At 44.8% G+C, this 26,561-nt stretch overlaps 1 protein-coding gene across 3 annotated transcripts in view; it reads left to right on the forward strand.

Annotated features, from left to right (window-relative positions):
* Window positions 1-514: 514 nt before the first annotated feature.
* Window positions 515-26,561, forward strand: part of TSPAN2 (tetraspanin 2) — a 41,455-nt gene continuing 15,408 nt past the window's right edge. For 2 of the 3 annotated variants that reach the window (XM_037826293.1, XM_037826291.1), the window contains exons 1-2: window positions 14,580-14,958; window positions 16,779-16,881. In XM_037826293.1, the coding sequence (XP_037682221.1) occupies window positions 14,746-14,958; window positions 16,779-16,881 (316 nt within the window). In that variant the 5' untranslated portion in view covers window positions 14,580-14,745. Of the gene's footprint in view, window positions 1,065-14,579; window positions 14,959-16,778; window positions 16,882-26,561 lie in introns of those variants that run through there. The other variant, XM_037826292.1, reaches the window with a different exon arrangement.

Raw genomic sequence — 26,561 nt, forward strand, 5'->3', positions numbered from 1 at the left:
GCCTGGCCTATAACAGATACTTAAGGTTTTACTGAATTCATGCTCAAGACTCCTGAATTTTGCATTTTCTTGTCTCCCCCATATGGTCTGGCATATGGTAGATACTTAGTCAAACAGAGTGGGAGCCTGATTTTCCCCACTAGCAGCCTAACTTAATAAAGCAGATCAAAAACTCTCCCCCCTCCCTCTTCTCCCATTTCCACAACACAATTAAGCTCCCAAAGATTTGGATTCCTTTTAAAGCCTTCCCATCAGCGGAGTCCAACAGGACTCAGGGAATCCAACTCCCCATCCACTAGACTGGCCCAGCAGGGTGGTAAGCAGCTGTCAGGTCACCGGGCAGTCCCATCCCGCGCCTTCTCCCAGTTCTTGCCTATTAAGGTAAGAGTCCCCTGCAGAGCGCGGGAGGCGTCAGAGGGAGGGTCCCTAGCAGCGGCCTCCGCCGCCTGGGCGCACACGTCGCGCTGCAGAGGCGCGCCGGGCCGCAGTCCCGGACACTCGGCCAGGTGCCCCGTGACGGTTCCTGCCAGCTTTAGGGTGGCCTCGGGTCCCACTTATCTCTTCTACCCGAGGCCACCTTCCTCGAGTTCCATAGCCACCGAGGCCACGTCCTTCTTCCTCAGCTTTCACCGAGAGCCTCAAAGGACTCTCGGTACTGGGCGCTGATTAAACGGGTCCGGGGTTCCCAGTCTACTCTGGCTCCTCGCAGATGCGGCAATAACCACCGCGGACGGTGCGCCTGCGGGGCGGGTCGGCCAGCATCTGGAGGGAAGGAGGTGGTCCTGCGTTTGGCGGAGAGAGCCGGGGCCGCCGCATCGCCAGCCTAGCCGGGTCGCCCCTTCCCTGGCTCGGGGCCCGCGCCGACCGCGCCCCGCCCCCCCGCAGGCCCCGCCCGCGGTCCTCCCCGCTCCCGCCCCCTCCCCGCCGGCACCAGCAGCTCCCAGCGCCCGAAGCGCGGGCCTGGGGACTTGGGATCCCGCCGCCGGGGCAGCGGCATGGGGCGGTTCCGCGGGGGCCTCCGGTGCATCAAGTACCTGCTGCTCGGCTTCAACCTGCTCTTCTGGGTGAGATCGGGAGTCAGGAGAGGAGGGGAGGGGGCCCGGCGCTGGGTGCGCGGGGCCGGGGACCCGGGGAGCTGACAGCTGTGGCGTCCGAGCGGGTCTCCGGGGAGGAGGCAGGGGAGTTCAAAAAGGCGGAGGCTAGAAAAAGGCAGACAAAGAGGGAGAGGAGGAATGAAAGGGGAGAGAACGGAAAGAGAGAGATTGAGCAACGAGAAATGGTGAGAGGGGAGAGGCAACGTGCGGCTCTTCTCTGTGATGATCCCCCTGCACTGGTTTTGATCTCCCAGCTGGTGACTCCCGGTGCGGGTACCCCAGCCTCTCCTCACCTCGGTAGAGGTTGGGTCTCTGGCAGCCCCCCCCCCCCACACACACACACCCCGCTTCCCTCCAGCTTGTAGTGCACACACACCCCCTTCTTATTCTACCTCCTGCTGGAGCCAAGGCCTGGCCACGGAGTTGGGAGAGGAAACCCTTGGTGTGGGGCTGGCAGGGGTGGTGCTCCATTAGAATGGGTGGAGACACCACCTGGTTGGTTTTGTTTAGGAAATTGAAAATAGGCGTGAAAATTGGGGGCACTCGTCCTATTGCTGGGCATTAGGGGAGGGTAAGTTGGATGAGAGGAGGGGGTGGGTGCTCGTGTGTGAAGAGGGTGATGAAGGGAAGGGCTTCAAAGGACAGGCAGCATCTCCCCACCACCCACAGCCCACAGCCTCTGTTAAGTTCTCGTGTTCCCAGAGATGATCTCATTCTACTTTGCGGGGTTTTATTGAACTGACAGCATTCCCTGGATCAGTGTTTCACAGAGAGATAGGTCCATGACCCTAGTGTCCTGTATTACTGGGGCCAAGATTAGAGCTAGACAATTCCCAGATCCCTGGATACCCTGTTCCGGGCCCTGGAGGTCTGAAAATTGTCTTGTCTGCACCTTGACCCTGGGGCTTTCTTAAGAGAATATCAACCAGTGTAATTGCTCAGATGGGCCCTGAGGGGAAAAAATACATCTTGCTTTGTGGGGGCAGGGGTTATAGAGGAGAGGGCAAAGCAGGGACCTGGGTGGAGGATGGAGGAGGGTGGTTGTCCTATCTGCTCTGGGGACGTTATCTTCCCATGACTGCAACTAATTAATTATTAGTGATGGGCTCTGCTTGTGTCTGCCAAGCCCATTACCAGATGCCTGGGTGACTCCAGCAACTCCAAGCTCTTCAGAAGCCAAGTTGCCATCTTCACCATCCTTCCACAGTAGAAGCTGTGAAGGAGGTAACCCAAGGACAGCCCCTGAATTTTAAAAATACACATGGCTTTGGTACACCTAGGCATTTGTAGCCAGTATAGTATACGTATGGGTATTTCTGAAGACCCTTTATGTTGTGCTTTTTAATAGTCAGGCTTAATTTCAAAAGCTGTTAATTGCAGATGTCGTGCTTCAGCCACACACTTCACTCTCACTGCTTACAAATTCAAAAGAAGTTTTCCATCTGCCCAAGAAGGAATTCTAAGGCTGGATTCAGTGCTTATTTGGTGCCTGATGTTGTGCCAGTCTGTCCAGAGATAATAGGTAGGGTTTAGGAACAGTGCTAAACATGTTACATTCATTATTACATTTAATCTTCACACAATCCTAAGGTGCATACTCTTATTATCCTCATTTTTACAGATGAGGAAACAGGCTCAAAGATGCTAATTAACTCCCAAGCTAGTGAGTGGCAGAGAGGGGACTCAAACTCAGCCTCTGGGCCCTGAAGCAGTGTGGTTTTCCCAGTGTGGTTGCTGGACCTACAGCATCAACATAGGAACTTGTCAAAAAAATGCAAATTCTCAGCCTCACCCCAGAGCTGCTGAAACAGAAACTCTGGGAGAGGGGCCTTGCAACCTCTTTTAACAAACCCTCCAGGTAATTCTAACACATGCTCAAATTTGAGATCCACTCTATTCAACAAATATTGTATGTAAATATAAAGCAGTGATCCTCTTCCCTAAGAGCTAGGACTGTGGTTGAGGAAACAAGACCATCACACATAGAACAACAACAACAAAATGAGACAGTGTATAATCGAGTGACAGATTATGCACTGCTGATCATAAGGACAGTAAGGAAGGGAAGTAAGTACAAAACAATATTTGAATGCCCAGCATGTGTTAGCCACTGGGGTTAAATATGACCTTTATATATGTGCACTCTAATTAAGGAGTTTAGAGAAAGGATCACAGTAATACTGAGGAGTCAGGAAAGTTCTGAAGATGGGGATACTTAAGCTAAACCTTGAAGGATGTGTTGAATGGAGGTAGACAAAATTGAGGGTGAAACACCATCCATAAGCAGAGAAACAGAGCATGGGTGAGTGTGAGCCACCATCTGAAGAAGGAATTGGGAAGACTTAAGTGTAGAGATCCCAGCTCTACCACTGACAAGCAGGGTGAGCTCAGCAAGTTATTCTCATTTGTAGGCCTCTGTTTTCTCATCTGTAATTGGAGTAATAATCATTGAGAGGGTTAAAAAGAAATATGTACAGCATCTGACCTTCCTTTACTATAAGCCTGGTATACATAGTAAGTGGTCAATAGGTGTTATTTTTATTATTAAGTGCTCACAAGTGCTTAGGAAACATTAAATAAATGTTAGCTCTCTTTCCACTGGTTCCCTTAATGTCGGGGAATAGCGTAAATTTGTTCCATGTTACTTGTAGTTTGTCTTCATTTAGGATAACTGCACATCTACTTATGAATTTTCCCCACTAAAACTTAAATGCTCTGAGAAATAGGAATTTTTTTCTGTTTTGCTCACTGCTGCTCCCAGGGCCTAGCATAGTGCCCAACACATAGGAAGAAGGTAGTCAATAAATATTTGTGGAATGAATTAATGAATCTGCAGGTTAAGGAACTTGCTACCTATGAGCTTCCCAGTTGGAACAGATAATCAATTGTTAACGTTAGCTGGAGGCTTGAACAAGGATCTGATCTCTGGTCCTACTTATGCCTGCTTATTACCTTAAACTTTGTTTTTTTTGTTTGCACAGACTGGGACCAGAAAGGAAATATGGGGGCCTTCCTCTCCTCTAGTTCCTTGGAGGTGTGGAGCTGGGGTTGCAGAACAGCTGTAGTTACAGGCAGCCTTTCTTTGCCTAGTTTTTTTTTAAGTGGCGTTTCTATTCTTTATACATCATCATATTTTCCAAATGCTCTACAGCAAGTCAACATTACTTTTATAGTAAAAAAAAATACCTTTAGTATAAAAAAAAAGTTCTATGAAGGCATATCTAAATTTGAATCTCTTTAAATGAAATCTTATCTTACCATTATCTAAATTAAATTATCTTTTAACTTGGAGACAATAAATACATTTTAAATAAATTAAAAAAAATATTAGCTACAACTTGGTCCATGAATTAGAAGTGGGCAAAAGTGGATTCAGGGACATCCACTTGGAGACAGTAGTCCAAGCAATAGATGCTTGTTTTGTTTTACAAACCTACTTGAATATTTAGATTTAGATATAGAATAGGAATAGCAATAGTGCTTGAAAAAGGTCCCTGGTGATAAGTCAGGTGGAAATCATGAGGCAAAGGGAACAGCGAGTTCCATGTCACAGTGGCATGAAAGAACATGGTATGCAGAAAATTATACGTGATCCAGTATGTGCAAATTATAAAGATCATGTTGGAAATAGGCAAGAAGTAAAATTCTAAAAATTAGGCAGGGGCAGTCCATGAACGTCCTTTTATGTCACAGTAAGATACTGAATGTTACCTGTAGGTAGAGGAGCCAGAGCCACTAAACCGTGTCTGTAGTTGCACAAGCAAAGGGAAAGGGGCAAAAATAAACAGGTACCCAATGATTTGATGGGAAGTGATTGTTTGGGATAAATTATTTAGATAATTACTTCACTGTAACTGAGGAATCTTGATTCTGGAAAAGCTCCTTGCTGGTTTCTGAAGTTATTTTTTCCTGGTTCAAAGGGTTGGTGGGGAGGTTGGGGAAAGGGCAAGGGCGATTTTCCTGGAAAGGATAGGCTTTAGCAGAAAGTTAACATGTAACATTTACACACACTCTTAGATGCTTGTGTGCCTGCCCTTCTAAGGTATAGGGTCCTGCTCGGTGACCCACTTCCTTTCCTGTCAGGAACTCACCAGAAAGCAGGCTCAGAGGCAGGGCGGGGCATGTTTTGTGATCCACAATTTGACAAATCGGTTTGCAACCTTCTTCTGGCAGTTTCCCGTGGCTGCACTCCTGGTTTTCTAAACATTCAACTAGATCCATCCAGGCAGAGACAACCCAGCACTCCCTTGCCCAGGACCGTTGACTGTATTCACCAATTAGTTTTAAAAGACAAAAGTAGGGCCTGGCCATTAAGCTCACTAGATTAATTTCTGTTATCCCTGTTGGTGTCTAACATGAAACCTCTCCCAACATCTGTCTTGTCTATATTCGGTCACTGTAATCAGATAGCAGGGCTTATTCTGTGCCTTTTATTGAAATTGCCGTTACTTTTTCCCCGTTGCATAGCAATATAAATAAAACACCACAACCCACCAAGCCACATATGTTGGCTTAAAGAAAAACCTGGGCACTGTTTATTCCTTGGTTTATTGTTGTATGCTCAGCATTTTCCTATCATTGTGCTGTGCTGCGCCGCGCTGCTCAGTGTTACTGACGGACAGGAAGCAGGACCGCTCGCTGTTGAAAGTCACATGCCATATATGGCAAGTTTGAAGTTGCTTTCTTTTCCTTCTCACCCTTAACAATGAGGCTTTGGGTTTTCACTTGGTGATGTCCAGCAGGTGCTTTTAGTCTTTTTTTGGCTTCAGAGACATCTGACTCAATTGAAGCAAATGGAGTTTGCCTCCCCTTCTTACCCCCCAAATTTATCTCAAACATAACTTCAGAGCTACCACCTAGTGGAAAGACTGATAAGAGAAAAAAATCCCTAAAGAAAATATTCTTTGGTGTTCACCCCAAAAGCTACACCACCCCAGAAAGCAGATAGGAATTTCCTCAGCCTCATTGTAGGAGAGCCTTGCCTTCATTTCTGATTTCTCTCAAGATAGGAAGACAGCAGCAGTGGCCAGCCTCCCCTAGTGTGGACAAGAGGGCCTAGCGTTGCCAGGAGGGCCAAGGAGTCTACAATAGGGACTGTCTGGAGGGCCAGAGCTCTAGTTCCAGTAGTCTACTCAACCTCAGACAGGTCTAGGCATTGTGGCAAGGAATTAAAAGCCTGGAAGGTGGATACTGGCATCACACTGCTGGGTTTATTCCTGGTTCTACTATGTACTACCTAGGGGACTTTGGGGAAGTCATTTAACTTGTTTGAGCCTCAGTTTTTTCATCTGTAAAATGGGCATAATAAAGTACCAGCATCAATGTTATGATCTTTGTGCAGATGAATTAATATGTGTAAAGTACTGAGCATGGTGTGTGCACATAGTAAATACTTAATTTGTAAGATATTATAGTAGTAGTATTTATATACCAGAGGTACAAGTGGGAAGGTAGAATTCAGAAACCAAGAGGTCTGTAAAGATAAGGAGAAGCAAGCAATTGTCCTAGGTCCAACCAACCAAGCAAAGCAGCAAGAGTCTTGTAGCTTAGCTAGGGCATGGAGGAATAAAAAGTGATTCTTTCCCCTGCAAATCAATCATTCAACAAACATGTGCTGACACCAACGCTATATCTGGCACCTGCTAAGTGCTGGGGATTCAAAGACAATGAAGACACAGTCCTTGATTTTGAGGCACTCTTACCATTATTTAGCACCCCATATTGCCTTTTATTATGGTTTATTTCCTCTCTAGTGTTTATGCTCCTTGAGGACAGGGACTGTGTGGCACTGGTATCTCCCATCTTCCAATTCAGCACCTGGTAGAGGTTTGACAGGCAGTTAGCTTGGCTCCAGCTAACAGGGTTGCATGTATTGACATAAAGCAGGAGCTGTTTGCCCCCTGCCCTGCCTTTGTACTACCAAGTGGAGGGCAAGGGGTGGTGAGGGAAAACCTTTGGAGATGAGTGCCTCTCAAACTTCCATGTGCACACAAATCACCTGGAGATCTTGTTCAAATGTACATTCTGATTCAGAAGGTCTGCATTTCTGACAAGCCCCCGGGTGGTGCTGATGCTGTTTTGTGGCTGATCTGGGGAACACGCTTTGAGAAACGCTGGTTTAGATTGTGACCCAAGGAGATCTGAGACCCACAGGGGGCTCTTGTCTCTGGATGGGGCAGAAGCAGGGGCAGGGAGAGCCTCTCCTTTGTCTTGCTCACCTGGCTCACTTGTGGCAGTGCTCTTAATTCCAGCTGCCACTTTATCCTTATTGCTTTATGACATGTTTTTTTACACTGACCTGATGGTTTCCAGAATTACCAGGTGCGTACATGTCCATTGTCTGTTTCATTTCACTGTGTTATTCTAGAAGATCACCCATGCAGCATGATAAAGGAGAACATAACCTCCACCCCCCACCTTAATATGGACAGTTAATGTCACAACAGGACTATTCTCCTAAAATAAGCGATGCTTTACCAACCACTGAGACAAATCATGCCGGGGTCACTAAGGAACTGAATAGAGAAAGAGACAGGTAAGATGGGAATCCCAAAGAGCCTGGAAGCACATCTTACAGATGAATAGGGGTTACCTTCACCTGCTTTTTCCATCCTCTTTGGGTTTGAATGGGAACAAAAACAACAAAAATGATAATGTTTGTATGATGTTTTATTTTACAAAAGGCTTTCACATGCACTATCCCATTTGATAATGTGTCAGATCAATCCCATGAAATAGATGTAATTATCCCTGTTTTACAGACATGGCAGCTAAAGTCAGGCACTGTGGTGGTAGACAAAAGATCAAAGAGTTGGGGAGCAGCAAAGCCCGGATTCATACCCAAGTCTTCTCATTTGAAACTCAATGTTCTTTTCACTGAATTAACCTATTAGAACATGTGCAATATAAAGTAAGAGAGATGCTACTGGCTTGGGAAATGTAAAGAGACCAGGGAGACTATGTCCAGTGTCAGATTTAGTCTGGATGCATTCCAGAAATGCAGAGAGATGCATAGAAGAGCCCAGCCTGTGGGAGAAGTAGGAGGAGGCTGACAATACTACCAGTCATTTTTATTTAGTTTTTTTAAATGCAATTTTATTGAGATATACTCACACACCATATACTCCATCTAAAGTGTACTATCAGTGGCTCACAGTATCATCATATAACTACCAGTCATTTTAAGGCAGAGGAAAAGTAAGTTGGGAGTTTTCAAAAGGTTTGTATCAAGCCACAGTTTAGAAACATAATTTCAGTAACAAAAACTTAAACTATGATAAGCATTACATAAATGTTAGCTGGGTGCCAGCTGCTTTCCTAAGAACATTGTTTATATTAACTCCTTTAATCCTCACAACAGACCTATGAAGTCATAGGTATTATCATCCCCATTTTACACATGAGGAAACAGAGGTTCAGAGGATGTAAGAGACATGCCCAGGTTCTTAGGGCTGGCCACTGATGGCCAGGTAGGACTCCAGCACCTGTGATTTTACCACTCCAAGTCTACAGACAAACGAGGAGAGAAGGGTGAGCTATAATGAGCATGCAAATTCTACACCTGAGCTGTCCAATGCAGTGGCTACTAGTCACATGAGGTTATTTAAATTCAAATTAATTCAAATTAAGTGAAATTAAGTATTCCATTCCTAAGTTCCACTAGCCACACTTCAATAGCCATACATGGCTGGTGGCTACAGTAGTGGACAACACAGATAGAAAACATTTACATTTTGGGGAAAAGTTCTATTGGACAGCTCTAGCCTAAATATATGTATTCTTTCTCTCATAAATACGTCCTTTTCTGTTTTTCTCTTACTGGGTCTTACAAAAAATAAAATTAAAGAGAGGGGGAATGTAGTTTCTGTAAAAGGGCACTGACATTTCTAGTATAGACAGTTTAGGAAACTCAAGGGAATTCCAGCTGTCATGGAAAGAGAGTGCATAGAGCTAAAGCAAAAGTTAGTGGAGGAAGGCAGCAGAGGACCAAGTTACTGGTGCCACGGGAGTGGTGTTTCCTATCTTGAGTAAGATTAAGCTTTCAGGATGAATGTAACATTAGCAGTTCTACAAATACAATAATAACACTAAGTGCCAGGCACTCACTGTTCTAAGTGTGTAACATGAATTCATTTAATCCCTTAAGGAAACACTACTATTACCTCCATTTTGCTGATGAGGTTAGACAGGTTAAGTGAATTACCGAAGATCATAGGACTAGTAAGTGGCAGAGCCTGATTCAAACTCTGGCTGCTTAGAATCCTGTTTTCATCCTCCTCACTCTACATCACATGCTATACACAGGGATGTTCTTGTAAGAGCATCATTATTCACTCTGAATGCTCAGAAGAGGTGAGTTTTCTAGGAGAGCAGTTGGCAAATGTTCCAAAGATTGTGCCAGGCCCCATTCTTTCCTCATGGTGGTGGTGTTTGAGGATGAATCAGCTCATAAACAGTGGGCCAGGGAATTGGACAGAGACAGCAGAGCACCCCTACCCACATACACACACAGGACAGAATGCGGGATGTGGAACCCCATGTGGTCTTCCTGTGCAAGCTCAGATCTCTCTAGTCTCCTGTAAATGTGCCAATGCTGCCTACCTTTCCTGCCCACAAATGGGTTCTGGTCAGATTGCTCTCCAGAAAAATCTCTATGGAAACCAAGCTAGAACTTGATGATTTCTACTGGATTCCATCCAAGCTAACTTTTTAATAAATGAGGTGTTTTGGGCTTATTCCAATCTAAGCTGAATTCTAGTTGAAATATTTTTTCTTCCATTGTTCTCTTTGTAACAACTAAAACTGGATGAAGATAAGTATTGATTGACATTTAAGAATCCTGTTTATCTGCTCAACAGCAGTTCTGTCAGCCATCTTGGAAAATATTAGGCTGGAAAATAAATATTGTTTAATGCCCTGTCTTTACTTACCAAAGCTCTTGGGTAGTCCTGAGGATAAGTGTGTATTTCTTCCTCGGTCCTGTGGCAAGCCCAGGATGAGGGCCAGCTGGATGCTACAAAGAGGAAGTCTAGAGATCTTAGAAAATGCCATTTTAGTTTTCCAAGAGCTTATATCCCTTAGGTGAGGTAAAGCAAACAGTGAGTTTAAGTCACTTCTGTGACCTGTTGGACTGGATTGTAGCTCTTACTATATATGATCTTCACTTGATAAAGCCAACGGCTCACCAGAATCATTAGCCAATAATTTGTGACTTTGTTTTGCAGTTTAAAGAAAACTATACAGCCATCATCTCTTTCTCCTAATTCTTACTCTCCTTCTTTCCCTGATATTTTTTAGAGAAAAGATGTAATGTATAACCACCAATTAAATACAACAAACTCCCCACTATCTATATGTAAATTATCTGCAAACTTTTCATCCCCATTTAGTTTCCTTCCCCTAAGCTGAGTATTCACCCAGCATTTCAAGCTGCCTCCGAAGATGGATAGAATACTTCTGATTGTACCGATTGCAGCGTCCTTCCACCAGACAATCAGAGAACTAAACACTGATTGATTTTAAAATATACCCATATCTGAAGGAAGTCTTTCAGGAATTTCTTAGAATGAGTTTGTTCTTATGAAATCTTATGAATAAAATAATAAGGGAGATCAGAAAAACAAGTATATTAAGAAGTTGCCGAGCATCCCTAAATTGACACAAACATCTCATCTCACACTGCTATCATTCTGCCTCTGCCTCAGCCAGGCCTGATGTCAAAGGCAAGGACAACAAGGTGGTTTCACATGGATGTCACATGGCAGGTGGCCCTTGTATTTCTTCTGATAAAATCCTTCATTTTGAGAAAGTTCCATCTGAATCCTTACCTTGCTTTCACTGCATAATAGGAATAAAATCTTGGGAGCCAGTTCTCCTCTTTGAGAAAATTAGTATCTTTTTCCAGAGCAAATATGTTCTTGACTTTTGCCTGCTAAAATAATGAGACTCCATTACCCTTGTGGTATCCTAATGGGGTTTGCAATCAGATTAAGAATAGTGAGTACTCCATTACGTGATTCTGTCTGCATTGAGAACTGGCACCGAGAGCAAGTATTAGCTTAAAAGCTTTTAATAAAAACTCTCGGGTTGAAGTGTCATTTTCAATTTTGGGTGAATTCATCCTAAAGAAGAGAGTTGTAAATGAGTTGGGTACTGTGTTCATATGAGTTGTCACCCTAAAGAAGCAAAGATAGAGAATTTATTTTGTTCATTCTTCCAGTCAAGTGCACAAAAGATAGACAGATACAGAAGAAAAATAAAGGAGTGAGAGCAAGCATGCACCATAATTGAATTAATACAGCCCTGCCAGTAAAAGGCATGTATAGATTTATTCTTTGTGGCCTTGCATTGTACATGGCACATATCCCAGCAGGCTTAGGAAAGCACAGAGCTGATATTACATGCTCTGGTTTGGTTTTGTTTTCCTGTGGGCGAGTGTTTTGCTGCATTTGTTCAACAGTTTGTTCACACAGTACTTCTGAGGTGTCTGCACAGCGTTTCCCAGATGCAGATGAATTTGAAAATAGTATTTGGTGAAGTATTCCCTGGAGAGCAGTGTGGAAAGCTGTTTGCAATCAGTACTGTCAGCCTAAACTGTGCCTTCCTGAAAGTTCTTCATTCATTCATTTAAAAATGATTGTCAGGAGCCCACTTTGCAAGACAGAGAGGCAGGTGCTTGGGATACAGAAACACAGACCTGGTTTCTGCCTTCACAGAGCTTGGGTCTTAATAAAAATCCCCCAAAAATAAAATCAAATTAAATTAAAATTAAATTAAATTAAATTAAATTAAAATTTAAAAATTACAGAAATATTCAAATAGAAGTGGTTATGCAAGATAGGAAGGAAAGTACACACATAGGCCAGGGTAAGCTTCCCAGAGGAAGTAACATCAGAACTGAGAGCTGTCGGGGAGTGGGTGTTAATTGGAGGCAGGGGAGGGGGTGCCCATACTAATTCAAGGAGACAGCATGAGCAGAGGCCTCCAAACAGGAAGAACCTGCGTGGCTGGAGCAGCTGATGACAGTCGTGTCTCCCATCTAGGCAAAAGCACACATGCTATCTGAGAACTTCCTTAAGTAATGCTTTTTTACCCCAAAAAGGGGACTTTCTGCTGGGTCTTGTCCCCAGATAGCAGCGTAGCATTTACGTCCTCCTTGTGACCAAGGCTGGTTCGCGTCCTCTGGGGGTTAGCCCCACACCCTTCCTTTACATGGGTAAAGTACAAGTTACCTGCTGAGCACTCGGACCAGTGCCTCCCTGGAGACCATGTTTGTAATTCCTAATTCATTAAATCTTTTGTTTTGTTTTTTTTTTTTTGAGTGAAAAAATATGACCTCAAGATGGGACATTTCATCAACAACCCCAAGAAAGTGGGGATAAATTTAGTAAAATAAAATTGTAACCCATTAATGAGTTCTGCTTCAGGCTAAATGATCTGTTTGGGGCAGAATAGCCATGACTCAAAGGAAACTTCTTGTTTATTCACTTTGCTTTAAGTGCTTTCTAATCAGGTTTTTAGTCAGTCCCCTTGTGTTATTTAGCTGTAGAACTAAAATATGCTTACAATTCATGATTTCATGTTCTGCAAACTATCTGGAATATGGTTAGCTACTGAAATGACTTCTCATGAAAATACGTAATGTAATTATATCTGGTGATCTACTATTTTAATGGCATGAATTTACATGTCACTGTCCTTTCACTGCTATCTTTTCTTCTTTATTTTCTATTTTACTTCTCTTTTCTTTTTAAATAATGGGTATACTTTTGCCCTCAAAACCCAGTTTCATCACATTCTTCCAGTGCTTAGCACACAGTTGGCACTCGAAAAATGAATAGTGACATAGCAAATGTGGCATTTTCTCATGTGTATTCTAGCGACTAGTTCTGTGATTGGATTCTTGCCTGCAGAATTAGATGCTTCCTGCAGAACCCAGTGAGGATTAGCTTCTCCACTAGCCCCTAAGGCCCTCTGAAGAAGGCACTGGATCTTCCTCATCTCTGAGTCCTTGGTGCCTGGTCCACAGGAGAGGCTTAATAAATGTTTATGAAATGATGAACACTAAGGCCCAACTCATGCTGCTGTATGAAAAAGTCCATTCCTGGAAAAACAGCATTTCTGGTGATAATTGTCCCAAAGGCATGGGGATTGGTGCTAGTCCTGGAAGCAGGGCCAGCCCTCAGCAGAATTCTCTGGTTGGTTGAATGAATCCTTCGTGGGTTTCAGTGCTTGCCACATCCCCACCCTAGTGTCCTCTCTCGGTCCTCAGCCACACAAGGTCTTTACCTCCTCATCTGTGTGTGGCATCCAGGTGACATTCATGCCCCGGACTGTTCCTATCAGAATGTGTGGCCCCATCTCCCCTGCCCCTCAAGGCCCTGCTATGGGTTTTCCAAGATGGTAGCAAGTACAATAGAAGCTATGAGCATAATCTCCCCCAATCGCCTCCCAAGCCCCAGACTCTGACCTCTCCCAACTCCTGCCTGTCTCCAACACAGCATTCGAGGTAAGGAAAGGAAGCCTTTACCAGTGCTGTTTCCTCTGCATGGAATTCTTTCTTCCCTCCTGTCCTTCCCTGCTCAGTGACTTCCAATCATTCTTCAAGATTTAAATCAAAATTTAATGTCTACTGCTGAATGCCATGTATTGCACTTCACTCTGGTCCCTTAGCAGTGTGCCGGCTCTTCCTCCTTAGCACACTTCCTATGTTAGATGGCATTTATTAATTTACATGATTATCTTCCATGAGAGACTGGAAGCCATGTTCTTTTCATCATTGTTTTCCCTAACGCCTAGCACTGTACTTTGACTGGACCATAGATCCTAATAAACATGAAAGAAAGAGAAGAAGGGAAAGGGGATGCAAGTGGAGACAAGAGAAGGAAAAGAAGAAAAAGGGCTAGGCTCTCTCATTCCTTATTTGTTTCAACATTGGCTGAATGCAAAGGAGGGGCTGAGATTAAAAGAAGAGAGAATAGAGGCAGAGGGGAGTTTTGGTCTAGTAGGGTGAACATTTGGGTTTAAAGGTACTTGAAGCCTTCTCTCAGGTCATGCCCTGAGACCACCGTCTCTTCCTGGTGGAAAATGCAGGGGGCGATAAGAGCTAAATGACCTAGACTTACTCGCTTTGTTCCTGACTAGACTGGAGCCCATGTAAATTTTTTTCAAGCCATTTCTAGTCTGTGGTAGATCAACTAAAGTCCAGTGAACACACCGTATTTCATGAGCCTTACAGGAAGGGTACATTTAAAAAGGACCTACGTTCTCTCTGCTGATGGCACTTTCCAAAGCGGCAATTACTCTGCCTCTTGTCACAAGCAACCCCAGCCCTGGCCAGGTTTTACCCACTGTGTCCCTGACACAGTGAGCAGCAGCGTGCTGGGAGGATTCCCTTCCACACAATGATGACATTCAGCTAAGCCACAGTTTCCTTGACCCAGGAGGAAACCCGTGTGGTTTGGGGTTGGGAGGGCGTGGACGAGCAAGTGCAGATTTTTTCTCTTTGCCTGGTGGCTTTAAATTGCAACCTCTCTTTTAATTTTCCATTATGCATCAAACACATCTGTGCCAGAACCGGACAAATGTATTCCATCTGGGAGGATGACCCCAGACAGCTATAAATTAGAGTTTGTGTACAGAGATTCCAAAAATGTGGCCTCGTGGTAGGGTGTCCCTGGAACCAGTCACCTCCTCCACAGTCTGCTTAGTGGCTGCAGGCTTGGGCCTGATGCCTCTGTCAACAGATTTTGCTTTGTATTTGGAAACTTTGTCTTTCCATCAGGTTGCTGCAGAGAGGAGGATGTGCAAGGCTGGCGGTGAAGCTTTGCCAGGCACTGCTGGCCCAGGCCATCTTCATCTTCAGGTGCTCCCAATATAGTGCTTCCCCAAGGGCATCCCTCTCTCTCCTGCACTAGGAACAGTGATGACCTCAGAGCTGGTTCCCTCCCAAACTGAAGCAATGCCCAAGAAGAGTCTCCCCACTTTTTCCGGATTGAATTTATAAGCTACCATGTAACATCTTTTAAAATAATGTTTCTAAATGTTTTTAAAGTCACAAGAGTAATACATGCTTCATGCAGAAAACTTAGAAAATATAGTGCAAAGAAAAGAAAATCACCCATAATCTCACCATTCAAGGATAAATATTGTTAACGATTTAGCATGACTCCTTCCAATATTTTTCCATGCCATGCTGCCCTTTTTAAAAATGCAAGTATCTTTTAAAAACTGGTCTAGCCCAGTTCCTTTAGCTGTCCCTCACATTATCCAATTAGTGCTTTCCTCTAAGTACTGGAAAATTTTAGTTGGTCCGTATTAGAGAGTCCAGCTGGTAGAACTCTGCCCTCTGGCTGCTCACAGAAGCAGCCCCACCACAAAGAATTGGCCTTGCCGGGCTGGGAAGGCAAAGTGGGGATGCTGACAAGGGATAAAGCCCTCATGTAAATCCAGCCAAGTGGCCCCAAAGGTAGCACTGGGTCCTTTACAAATAGTCCCACAAGATAGAGGTTTCCTGTATAAAAAGGACACTAGTCTAACCCGGAGTTTGATACCATTTTTCCTTACTAAACCTTATAGAATGACTTTTGCCCTTATATCTTCTTATTGCCAGCACCTGTCCGTGCTCTTCCTTTTGGGTAGGGGCAGCCTCGCGATAGGTGAGGGCAGCCGGGTCTGTAACTGGCTGGGTTTGCAGAATCCGGAGGCTATTTTTATGGCCCAGCTTACTTCCTCAGAGTGCCTCAAGCACAGAAGGTGCTATTGATAGATTGATGGTGAAATTTGAGAGGGGTGTTCGTGGAGAAAGGACCCGGGGCCAGAGCCTGCTGGCGGCCAGTTGAGGGTCCTGCGGTGACAGAAAAGTTCTCGAGCCTCCCCTAAGCCCCCAGCGTGAAGAGGACGCCGAGCGATCGCTCTGCCCGCCGCCCGCCCGCGCGCGGCCACTCAGTCTCTCCGTGGAGCCGCGGGCACACAGACCACGCTTTTTCAGAAAATTATTTTTTCCTTTCTCACTTTCCATGGAAACTCAAAATAGCAACCAAAAAAAAAAAAAAAAAAAAAAACCATCCGGGCTTCCTCCCTCCCTGCGTGTGAAACCATCATCCCCAGGCAGGGCCCTAACCAGTTGAGTGCGGGGAGAAAGTTATAGAAATTAGCAGGACCTACTGGCCCAGGAGGCGTGGGCGGGCTCTGAGGTTGCTGAGTTTTCTTTCCATTTAGAAAAGTGAGTTTCCACCAGGTTTTAGGGTTCATCTTACTCCTGGTGACCCAGTGGCTGACCCACAGTCAGCTCTCACTGTGGCGTAGGTGAGGAGGTCCAAAGTGCCCAGCAAGGGACCTTAACACAAGGACAGGAACATCATTAGAATTTTCTTTTCGAGAAGCCTTCCCCCGGCTGTGCTGTGTTTGCCCATAACCACAGGGCAGCCTGGAAGAATGGGGGAAATCCTTGGGCTTGGAGTCAGGAAACCCCAGTTCTAATATCACAGCGGGAACCTCAGAGGCTTTGAGCTGTTCATTCCGCCTCTGTGGGCCTCAGTTCCCGCCGCCCCCCGCCCATGAATTGTGAAGGGTGGACTAGACTTCTAAAGGGATGGCTCGGTCCTGTGACTCCAGCCTACTCCCCTTGGGTTTGTGCACACACGTTCCCCTTCAGTTGTAAACACAGTGTTGTTTACCTTTCAGCTGGCAGGGTCGGCCGTCATTGCCTTTGGACTATGGTTTCGGTTTGGAGGCACCATAAAGGATTTATCATCAGAGGACAAGTCCCCAGAGTATTTCTATGTGGGTGAGTGACTTCAGCTTCCCTAAACTTTAGCTCAGGGAAGAGCTGCCCCAGAGGGAAGTCAGGCTCAGAGTATAACTGCCCTTGGACTTTTGTGGGACGGGAAGGGAAGGAGGGGCGGGGAAAAGGTGGAAAGAAGCAGAAATCTGAGTCCGGGGTCACTCCATTCAGCCGTTGGGCATATGCTCCGCGGATGGGAGAGGACCCTGCCACCCCTACCCCTACCTCGCCCCTTGCAAGGATCATCCCTTCTGTGCTCCAAAATCAAGGAAGACCTTGGAGTTAAGATTGGACCTTTTGTATTTCATTCAACCTCTTCAAGAAAAGTCTAGAGTAAACATAACTAAAATTCTTTTCCAAAGAATTAGAAAACTCCTTTTTGTCCCCTGAGTGAAGTGGGTACAGTGTCAGTCATTCACTTGTCCATGGGGGGGGGGGGGCAAGGGCCCCCTGCTGAGTCAAGATTTTTTTTTTACCTTGTGGTCTTAATTTTAAGTTGTCTCGAAGAGCAACATAACTGAAAATGAAGAGACAGTTCAAGATTTGGAGGTGCTAATCTCAGTCTCTCCATCACTAGGGATAACAGAGGGGGAGAGGAAGCTGGGGAAAGGGAGCAGAGGGGAAGAGGGGGAGGGCTGGGCAGGAGAGGGGAAAGCTGCCACTATGGAAGGGGAGGAAGTATAGCTCTGCCTCAGCTTGGGATACGATGGTAGCCTCCAATTCTGAGGCAGTCTTGTAAGTGGTGACTGAGTGCTGCTTCCTGGGTTTAGTTCCATCAGATCTACTGCTAGTTGATTTTTATCCATGACACCCCTATCTGACTGGCCGTTTTAAGATCATTATAAGACATGGAGAAAACTAGTTGCTTGTGGCAAGCTTTTGTGCTTTGGTAGAAGGAGAGTCTTGCACAGGCGATTTACTCCAATCCCAGGAAGAGTAGCATCTGCTTTCCTAGAGAGATGCAGAGGTCCAGACCCTGCAGTCGTCCTCATGAAGGGGTGGCTCAGTGTTACCTCGACCTCCAAACATTCTCCTTGCAGACCTCCCTCCTATGAGGAGAGCATCCATATCAGTTAGTATGTGTGTGTGTGGGGGGGGGCACACTAAAGGGTACATGACAATAGATTCCACATTTCATCAAATCTTAAATACAGTCTTTTATAAAACACTCAATAATTTTAATTACACTAAGAAAAGAAGAAATGCTGCCAATTTAACTGACATACCATAGAAGATGCATCCTGATTTCTGAAATCTTAAGCTGTTAAAATATATGCATCTCAAAATTGATGAAATACAGTAAAATTCTGGGATGGGGAATTTCCAGGATTAGCTCAGGACCCAGCGAAGTCATCAGAATCCAGGTTCTCCCATCTTTCTACTCTGTCACCCTCAGTATGTCCTCACATGTGTCCCCTCATGATCACAAGATAGTTGCAGTGGGTCCAACCATCATATCCTCATACAGCAACATCCAAAGGAGAAAAAAGGAAGTTTCACCTTATATGACCCTTTTTAGTAATGAATAAAACCTTGTTGGAAGTTCTCCCAACAACTTTTCTTGCAGCTTATTGGTCAGAATTGCACTGTGTGTTCATCCTACAGCAATCAGGACCAAGAAGAGAATCACTGTGACTAATCAAGAGTCACCCCTGAGTCTGGGAAGGGATTCAGGCTTTCCAGAGGGCCTCTGACACTTGAATAAAATTGGTGTTTTGTTACAAGGAAGAAACAGAAGAGTCTGCCATAGTACTTAACAGTGATGTGCTCTTTTCCACCCGTGCAGTTTCCAGGTGGTGCACAGCCTTCTTTCCAAAAGCTAACACTCAGATTTGGCATATTCTTCCTTGAGGAATTCCTGAACTGGCAGGCTCTGCAAACCTTCACAGAAGCATTCTTCCTTCCCAGAGCAAGCCCTGAGTGCTCTGAGGACAAAGCTCAGCCTTGTCTTTGTCTTACACTGAGTCCAGGAGTCAGTGGCCCCACCCTTTACTTACATTCCCTGGTCCAGGGGACGCACAGGAACAGGCAGGCAGGAGGATGGAAGGGGGAATGCATCTTCCTTTATTTTGCTGATATTCCAGGAGCTCGTTTCCTAGCTATTCCCCATGATTTGTGATTCAGTTTTAGCATAATCACAGCTCAGTTCCCTCTAGATTAACCACAGCAAAGGTTTAGTCCCATTTTGGGGAGATTCTTGCCGCTCCAGACATCTACGGAAAAAATGTTCAATTATAAATAACAGACAACAATCACAAGCATATGGAAAGTGCTACATGAGTGCTACAGATACAAACACTGATTTAATTAGTGAGAGAGAGCCCTGGAGGCTGGTGAGAAGGGCTCAAGGTGGAGTATTGAATGGGGCCTTGGAGGATGGGTAGGTTTTGGATAGACTGAGATGGAGAGGGCCTTATTCATGACTGAATTAGGGTTGGCAAATATATGGCAGCCATCTACCACCTTTCCCTTGCCCCTGGCAAATGTGAATGATTGTTCAGGACACTTGTTTAGAGGAGTCTTCTTAACCCAGCTCTTCCAATCACTAACCAGCTAATTCTCAGAATGAACACTATTTGCTCCCCCTACTCTGAAGTCAGTAGTTACTTGATGTCCTAACATGAGATCAGTCCCAATAAAACAGTGGAAGTCTTTTGCTCCTGAAAATCAGACATGTTGCATCTACTCCTTCCTTGCTATTGGGTTTTCCCTGAAACTCACATATTTTGCTTCCTGTGATGTGACACTCAGCACTTTCCAACGAAAAATGCATTTGTGCCTTCAGGAGAATGGGGAAGAGTCCACCCTTAGAACCTAAAACACAGGAAAACACCAAGCTGCCCAGTTACAATCAGAAATTCTTCTTCAAGTTGCAAAACGCATATAAGAGGAGCTGCCTCCCTTTAATGACAAACATTTGGCTTCTGAAAATCTCTCCATAGTTATTTTGGATTTCACCAGATATTTTGTTTTAGGTGAACGTATCTACAGTCTGTGTATTAAGCAGAAAGGCCTCTATTCTTTCCGTTCTTGATAGGTTCCCCTATTTAGTAAAAAATAGAGCCTGTCCATGGCTACATCGCCAGCATTTTTAGTCCTGGGACCTTAGATCAGGCAAAAAAGTACAGCAGCTGCCCCCAGATAACTCACACTGTATTTGAAAAGGTGCATTGTCTTGGACGATTTAAATTATAACTAAAAACTTGGTATTGATGATAAATGCATTGGGAGTCATTCAAAGCTGCTGAGGCAAGAGGTAAATTAGGTTGTAAAGACCAGACTGTAATCACTGGAGAGGAGGAAGAACCCGGGGCAAGAATGCACAAGTCATGTTTATAGGACAGTGATTAGCAAGCGCAGGCTGGGCAGAAGGCTCTTATTTCTACTGGAGTGTAGAGGATTGGGACATGGTGGGATGTGAGATTAGAAATGTCAGAAACAAGTTTAGAGGGTCTTGAATGTCAGGGTTAGTTACTTTGGTGAGCAGTAGAAGAATAATTTAGGGTTGGGGGAGAGTATGATCTGCACTGCCTTTTAAAGAGATTATTCTGGTAGCAGTGGAATGAGAGGGGAGTCACAGGACAGAAAAGAACAAACCACATTATTGACATCGCCAGGCCTGAAGAAGTAAGTGCATAACCCAGGGCAGCTGCAGTAAGAATTGTGCCGGGGACAGAAAGACAAGAAATATTATTAAGTATTATTAAGCCAGACTAATTAAATTCAGGGACAGAAGGAATCGAAATGACAAAAAAGATATCAGCGATAGACATAGTCAAACCTAGAAACAGTAATTCATGATTTTCAGATGGAGACTTGAGTTACCAAAGTAAGGGGACCCTGGCTCAGTCAGAGAGAGGACAGTATGTGGAACTGAGGAGGTAAGCCAGACCCAGGGCTTCTGTTTCTGTGTTGCTCCAGAAACAAAGAGGGGCATGATGTTAGTGGACAATGATTTCATGGTTGTAAATTTGGGTCAATATAAGAAACATTTTTTATGATTGGATACATTTAAAAAGTGGAACAGACTTCCACAGATGTAGTAAACTCTCCTTTTTGTTTGTATTTAACCATTAATATGGCAAAAATCAGAATCGGGCATTTATCAATTCAGGAGATTCCTATGTTTAGTGGGAGGGTGAACTAGCTCTAAATAAATACCTGATTCTGTTTTCTCATGTAAACCAAAGCCATATGCACACTGTCTAAGCTGTGAGGAATAAGTTATCATGTCGTATTTTTATGGACGTACCTGTCAGGATTCTTAGTTGCAAATCACAGAAGCCTAACAAACTGACTTAAAAAAGGAAATTTATTGACTTATCTAACTGAAAAGACTCAAATACGATGATATGAGTCCAGTTTGGAGCCATCTCTTGGCTCTGCTTTCCTTTGGCTCCATCTGTGAGACATTTCCTCTCCACATGACAAAATGGCTGCCAGCGGCTTCAGGCTACATCTTCCCCACAGTAACCCCCAGAGAAGAGCATGCTTCTTTCATTCCAGCAGACCCAATGAAAGTTCCGAACCTAACTCTCACTGGCAATATCGAGTCCAGTGCTCATCCCTGAACCAGACAGGGTGTCCAGCTGCTTGGGCTTGGCTTGTGGGCTTAAACCTCGGCTACGTGCCTACCTTGGAGCTGGAGGTGAATGAGCCCCACTTGAGCCTCTGGACCGAGAGTGGAGGAGGTTAGCTTCTCCAGTAGAGAAAAAGAGGAAGTGAATTCCGGGTAGGGAAATACAACGGTCCACAGAGCAGGGCCTGAATCCTTCCTGGTTGTTCTTGGTGACCTGGGCCATAGACATGGGTTTACACACCCGTAGTTCTTCTTCCTCAGCCATGTCTCCCCTCTAAGTCAGCCTAGAGTAGCTGGAAGAAAAGGTGCACATGGTCAGTGCTCATAGTTTGGGCCAGGGGATTTTCATAGAATCTGAGCACGGGGCAGAATAAGAAAAGTAAGGACCAGAGGAGAAGCAGCAGAAGCTGGCAGTCAGCCAAGGCTTCCCGGCTCTTCAGTGGCGGGACCTAGTCCGGAACCCAGGCCTGTGTTGTTCTGTTTCCTGGAGCTGCCTCTCTGGAGAGTAGGCCTTGCCGCCCAGAGTCCTGCCTCTCTGAGAGACACCTCAGGAAGCCTTGTTGTCTAGCTCCCTGCTTCTGGGCAGAGGACTGGGTAATTTTACCCCATATGCCACTCTATTTTTAACTCTTTCTAAGAGAAAATTGAGCCATCATTGGGGGGTGGGGAGAATGCTTTTCCATCCAGGATCCTTGTTTCTTCCTCCTTGTGATGTGCCATTCCTGGGATAAAGATCCAGACTCGATCTCAAAGCTGGGGGTTGGGGTAGTGGTGGTGTGTATGCTAGGACGGGGCCAGGAGGACCCAGTCAAGAGGGAGTCATGAGAAATGAGGACAGGAGGGGTGGGGGCAGCGGGCAGACTGGCTGACACCTGCATCCTCTTCTCAAAGGACTTCTGAGGCCGATCTAGAGTCTGTGTCCACTGGTTGCTCATGTGAAGAAGGGAGAACCTGCAAAGAACGGAGTTGGCAGCAAGAAAGCTTTGGGTTACCCCGTGTTTCCCAGACTCTCTGCTTCTTAGTCTCTTTTGGTGAACTCTTATAAAAAGCCCCTGAAGTCTTCCAAACTCCTCTGCCTGTTACAGTCAGTCTCCATGGCTGCCTCTTGTACCTGAGAGATGCCCCCAGGGGTCGACTTTCTAGGAGCGCTGAGCAGAGATCCCCTTGGCCCTCGGCAAGCTGTAGAGACAGCGTGAAGTCATGTCTATGAGCAGAGGATATTAGCAGGTTTTCCATGCAGGGGTTGCCCACACAAACAGGAGCACTTGGCTCTGCAGGATCCCAGCCTGACTGCAACTGCCTCTGTCTCCCTACTGGACTCGGAGTCCCGGACCCTGGCTTTGATTGTGGCTGGTTGTTATGTGTAAGGAAAGCATTCCAGTGCTTAGCATTAGGGTGCTGGCTTGCTTTTTGAAAACTCTGACTCACCCTGGTAATATTATTTTTACTTCTTGGTTTTCCATTGTACCTGCAAGCCATGGTAGCTGGATAACAGAGATGTACTGTAGCTTACACAGTTGAGACAATCTCTCCAAAGCATTTTTTACAGGAGGCTGGAAGAGGTCCTTATTTCTATATTGCAGATAACCAAACTGAAGAATAACAAGAGGTGCCTAAAGCCATGGTTGGCAGATCTGGATTTCTGACTCCCAGACCTGTGCTTTTGGGGAAAACCCAGGGTCCAGTTCTAGACCTCACAACAACTTTTCTCAAGGAAGAAGCAAAAGATTCTCTGGCCATATAAAATTGAAAAACATAACCGATTTCTAGCTAAGAGATTCACCTTTCTGAGGTCCTACTGAAAGTGCAGCCGAGAGATTAAGAGTTGGCACTTTGGAGTAGACCCTCTGGGTTCAGTTCCACTTTTGCCACTTGCTAGCTGTGCAATTTTAGGTAAATTGCTTAATCTCTCTATGTCTCAGATTCCTCAGCTGTGAAATATGAATACTAATATTACCCATCTCACAGGGTAAATGAGAAAAGTAGATGATTTAATATATGAATGTGCTTCAGCACATACCTGTAGTCTAGTAAGTACTCAATAAATATTAGCTATTATTATCACTGTAATTGAGAGCATGCTGAGGAAGGAGTCAGCCCATAGGAGATAAGAAGACAGGAAGAAAAGGTATAGGAGTGGTTTGAATGCTATTTAGTCAGAATGAGAGAATATTTAATAGCATTACTAATTCTTAGAGCCATTTCAAAATGAGTTTATATAACCCAGACTTTTATGAGGTCACGCTCCTTTTCTGTGTTAACTCAATGCTTCTAGCTTAAAAATAAATATTTGAAACCTAGGGAAAAAGTGAAGGAATTGTCAGGGAAGAAACTCTTGTTCCAGGGAAAGCTCTTGTTGGTAGCCTGTCACCTGGAGATCATTGGTATCACAAGGTCAAGCTATTAATGATAAAAATGAAATTTAAAATATTTGCTCCTTTTCAAACCAAGGGAAATAGAAAGCATGAGGGATTTGGGAAATAGACCATTCATTTGCTACTGTGGAAGGAAGAGGAAACAACCTTGGAATTTAAATATGACTAACTTGTTCATTCAAAAGCTAATTTTTGAGGTTCAGACCCTAAAAAGGACAAGCACCCTTAGATGGCCTTAGAAAGGTATGCAGTGTCACAATGAGATTTGGAGCTGGACACAGCAAGCCCACTTGCAGAATTTCTTTTGGTTTTCTCTTTGGCTCCAGCACGTGGTATTCATTTGGCATGGAGCCGAGCCACACGGCCCACACATGCCCAGTGTAGGGACAGAGGTTTCCTGAGAAGAGGCCTGTAGAGTCGAAGCTGCTGGGTCAGTTAACAGGTGTTTGGGCTGTTGGCTGGGATTGCTGCCTAAGGGGCTGAGCAATCTTGTTCTCAGGGGGAGCTGAGCCTCCAGCTTCCCCAGAAGCACCACTCTGCCTTATATTCTAGACTCTCCTCAGGAGCCTTTACTCAGGGTAGAAAGCCACCATCCTCATCTCCCCAGCCCTAGAATTCTCTTGGGGCCAGCCATGTGGCAGCTTCATGGACATTCATGGACATGTATTCCCAGCATATATCTCTAAGCAAAGATGGGCAATGCCAGCCAGCCAATCCTGATCTTCAGATTTGATTCACTCTCTCCTTGTCCATTCATCCGGCAAACACTTACTGAGGATTCTGTCTTGTACTGGACATACTCCAGGTAGGCTGAATAAGGTTTGCTTACAGATCTAACATCTACACAGAGAACAAATACGAGAACTTGGATAGGCACACAATGGAAGAGAGCAGGGCATGGTTAGATCACGGTGCATTCCCATGCAGCTGAAGGTTAGGGGAGATATGATCTAGGTGGGATGACCCTTAGAGTAACACAGGTTTGGGGCTCCATGCAGGGGGTGAAGACTGTGTCAGGAAGCAGTGGGAGGAAATCGATACAGTTAGTAGGGTGGCTCACACATCAGACACTGTGAGGAAACTGATCACTGTGCCATTGCTGCTGCTTCTCAGCCTTTTTGGTGGGTGGTCAAGCAGATGAAGTGTGCGATGGGAATCAGGGCTTCAAGTCTGTGTGTCTTGCCTGGAGCCATCTTGCCTCTCTGAGCCCCATTTGTGACACAGAAATAATAACACTTGCCTTACCTTCCTAATGGGTTTGTTTTGAGGAACCAATAAAACGATGGAAGTAAAAGAACTTTGAAAAGTTTAAAAAAAAATTATAAAAAACACTAAAGAGTAAAAGTGGAAAATTTTAGGTTGCATATATGTTACTAGAATAAAAATTTTTGAAAACCTTAGAATTGTACAACAGAAAGTGTGAATCCTGATGTAAACTATGGAACTATGGACTATAAATAATATGAATATAACTATATTGTTTCATCAATTGCAGCAAAGATACCTCACTAATACAAAGTGTTAATAATAGGGAAAACTGTATGTGGTGGAAGGAGAGTTATATGTGTACTCTGTACCTTCTGCATAGTTTTTCTGTAAACCCACAACTTCTCCAAATTTAAGAGAAAAAAAAAAAAGAAAGATGTTCAGACTGTGTACCAACAATAGTATTATTTTATGGTATTGCTTCTCTCATTACCACATCCATTCCCCATGCAATTACTCTTTTATAGAAAAGGAAAAGGGAGGAAGTAGCAGAGCCCAGACATCCGGGCCTCTTTGTCCCTGAGAAGGACTCCTGGGAGAGCAGGCCTGGGTGGTGCAGGAAGCACAGCAGCCTCTCCTGCCGGCTTCGCCCATCAGTGAACAGATACCTCTGCCCACAAACCACATTCTGTGACCCAGAGGGGCCCTGGGAAGCCACCTGAATGCAAGACTTCAGGGTTTCCCCACAGAGGTGGAACCCCAGCTCCCCACCCTCTTGGGCGAACGTGAGTGGGTTCCAGGTGACTCACGTGAACAGAATGCAAAATGGGCACAAGAAGCCATGAGTATTATTCAAAGCAAGTCAAGTGCCAGGTCTTATTGTGTTCTAGCTTATCTCAGGATCAGAAAAGGAAGTAAGGAAAAACTTGACTTTCTTGCTCAGAACAAGAGAATGTTAGCCCTTTTCTTTCTCAGTGAGAACAACAGTACCATGTGGCTTGACTTTGTAAGAAGTAAAATCTCCACCCAAATTAAGGCTGCTAATATTGCTAGAGAGGCAGGAGAGAGTAGTGGTTATGAGTTAACTTTTGTGCCTAGTTCCTCTGTCTATAAAAGTGGAGATAATAATAGCATCTAATTCATAGGGTTGTCATGAAGATGAAATTAATAAATATATGCTAGGTGCTTAGAACAGCACCTGGAAACAAAAAGAAGCCCACAATAAAGGTAGCCGACATAATAATAATAATAATAATAATATTATTTTGATGTCTCTTACTTTATCTGCTACCCTAGTTAATGCCTTTTTCATCACACAAACTCACAGTCTCCTGTTGTAGCCTGTGTATAATATGGTGTTGCCCTTGAAAGTTCATGATTCACCCAAAACTGATGCCTCATTGCTGTGCTCTCGGCTCCTTTCAACTATAAGCCCTGCTCTCTGTAGCCCACTCTGTAGCAGGATCTGTGTCTAGGCAGATCCTTGGCGCTTTTCCCTCCCTGACTCGTTGCCCTCATGGCCT

The sequence above is a fragment of the Choloepus didactylus genome, chromosome 2, assembly GCF_015220235.1.
Source record: "Choloepus didactylus isolate mChoDid1 chromosome 2, mChoDid1.pri, whole genome shotgun sequence".
Taxonomy (NCBI): Eukaryota; Metazoa; Chordata; class Mammalia; order Pilosa; family Megalonychidae; genus Choloepus; species Choloepus didactylus.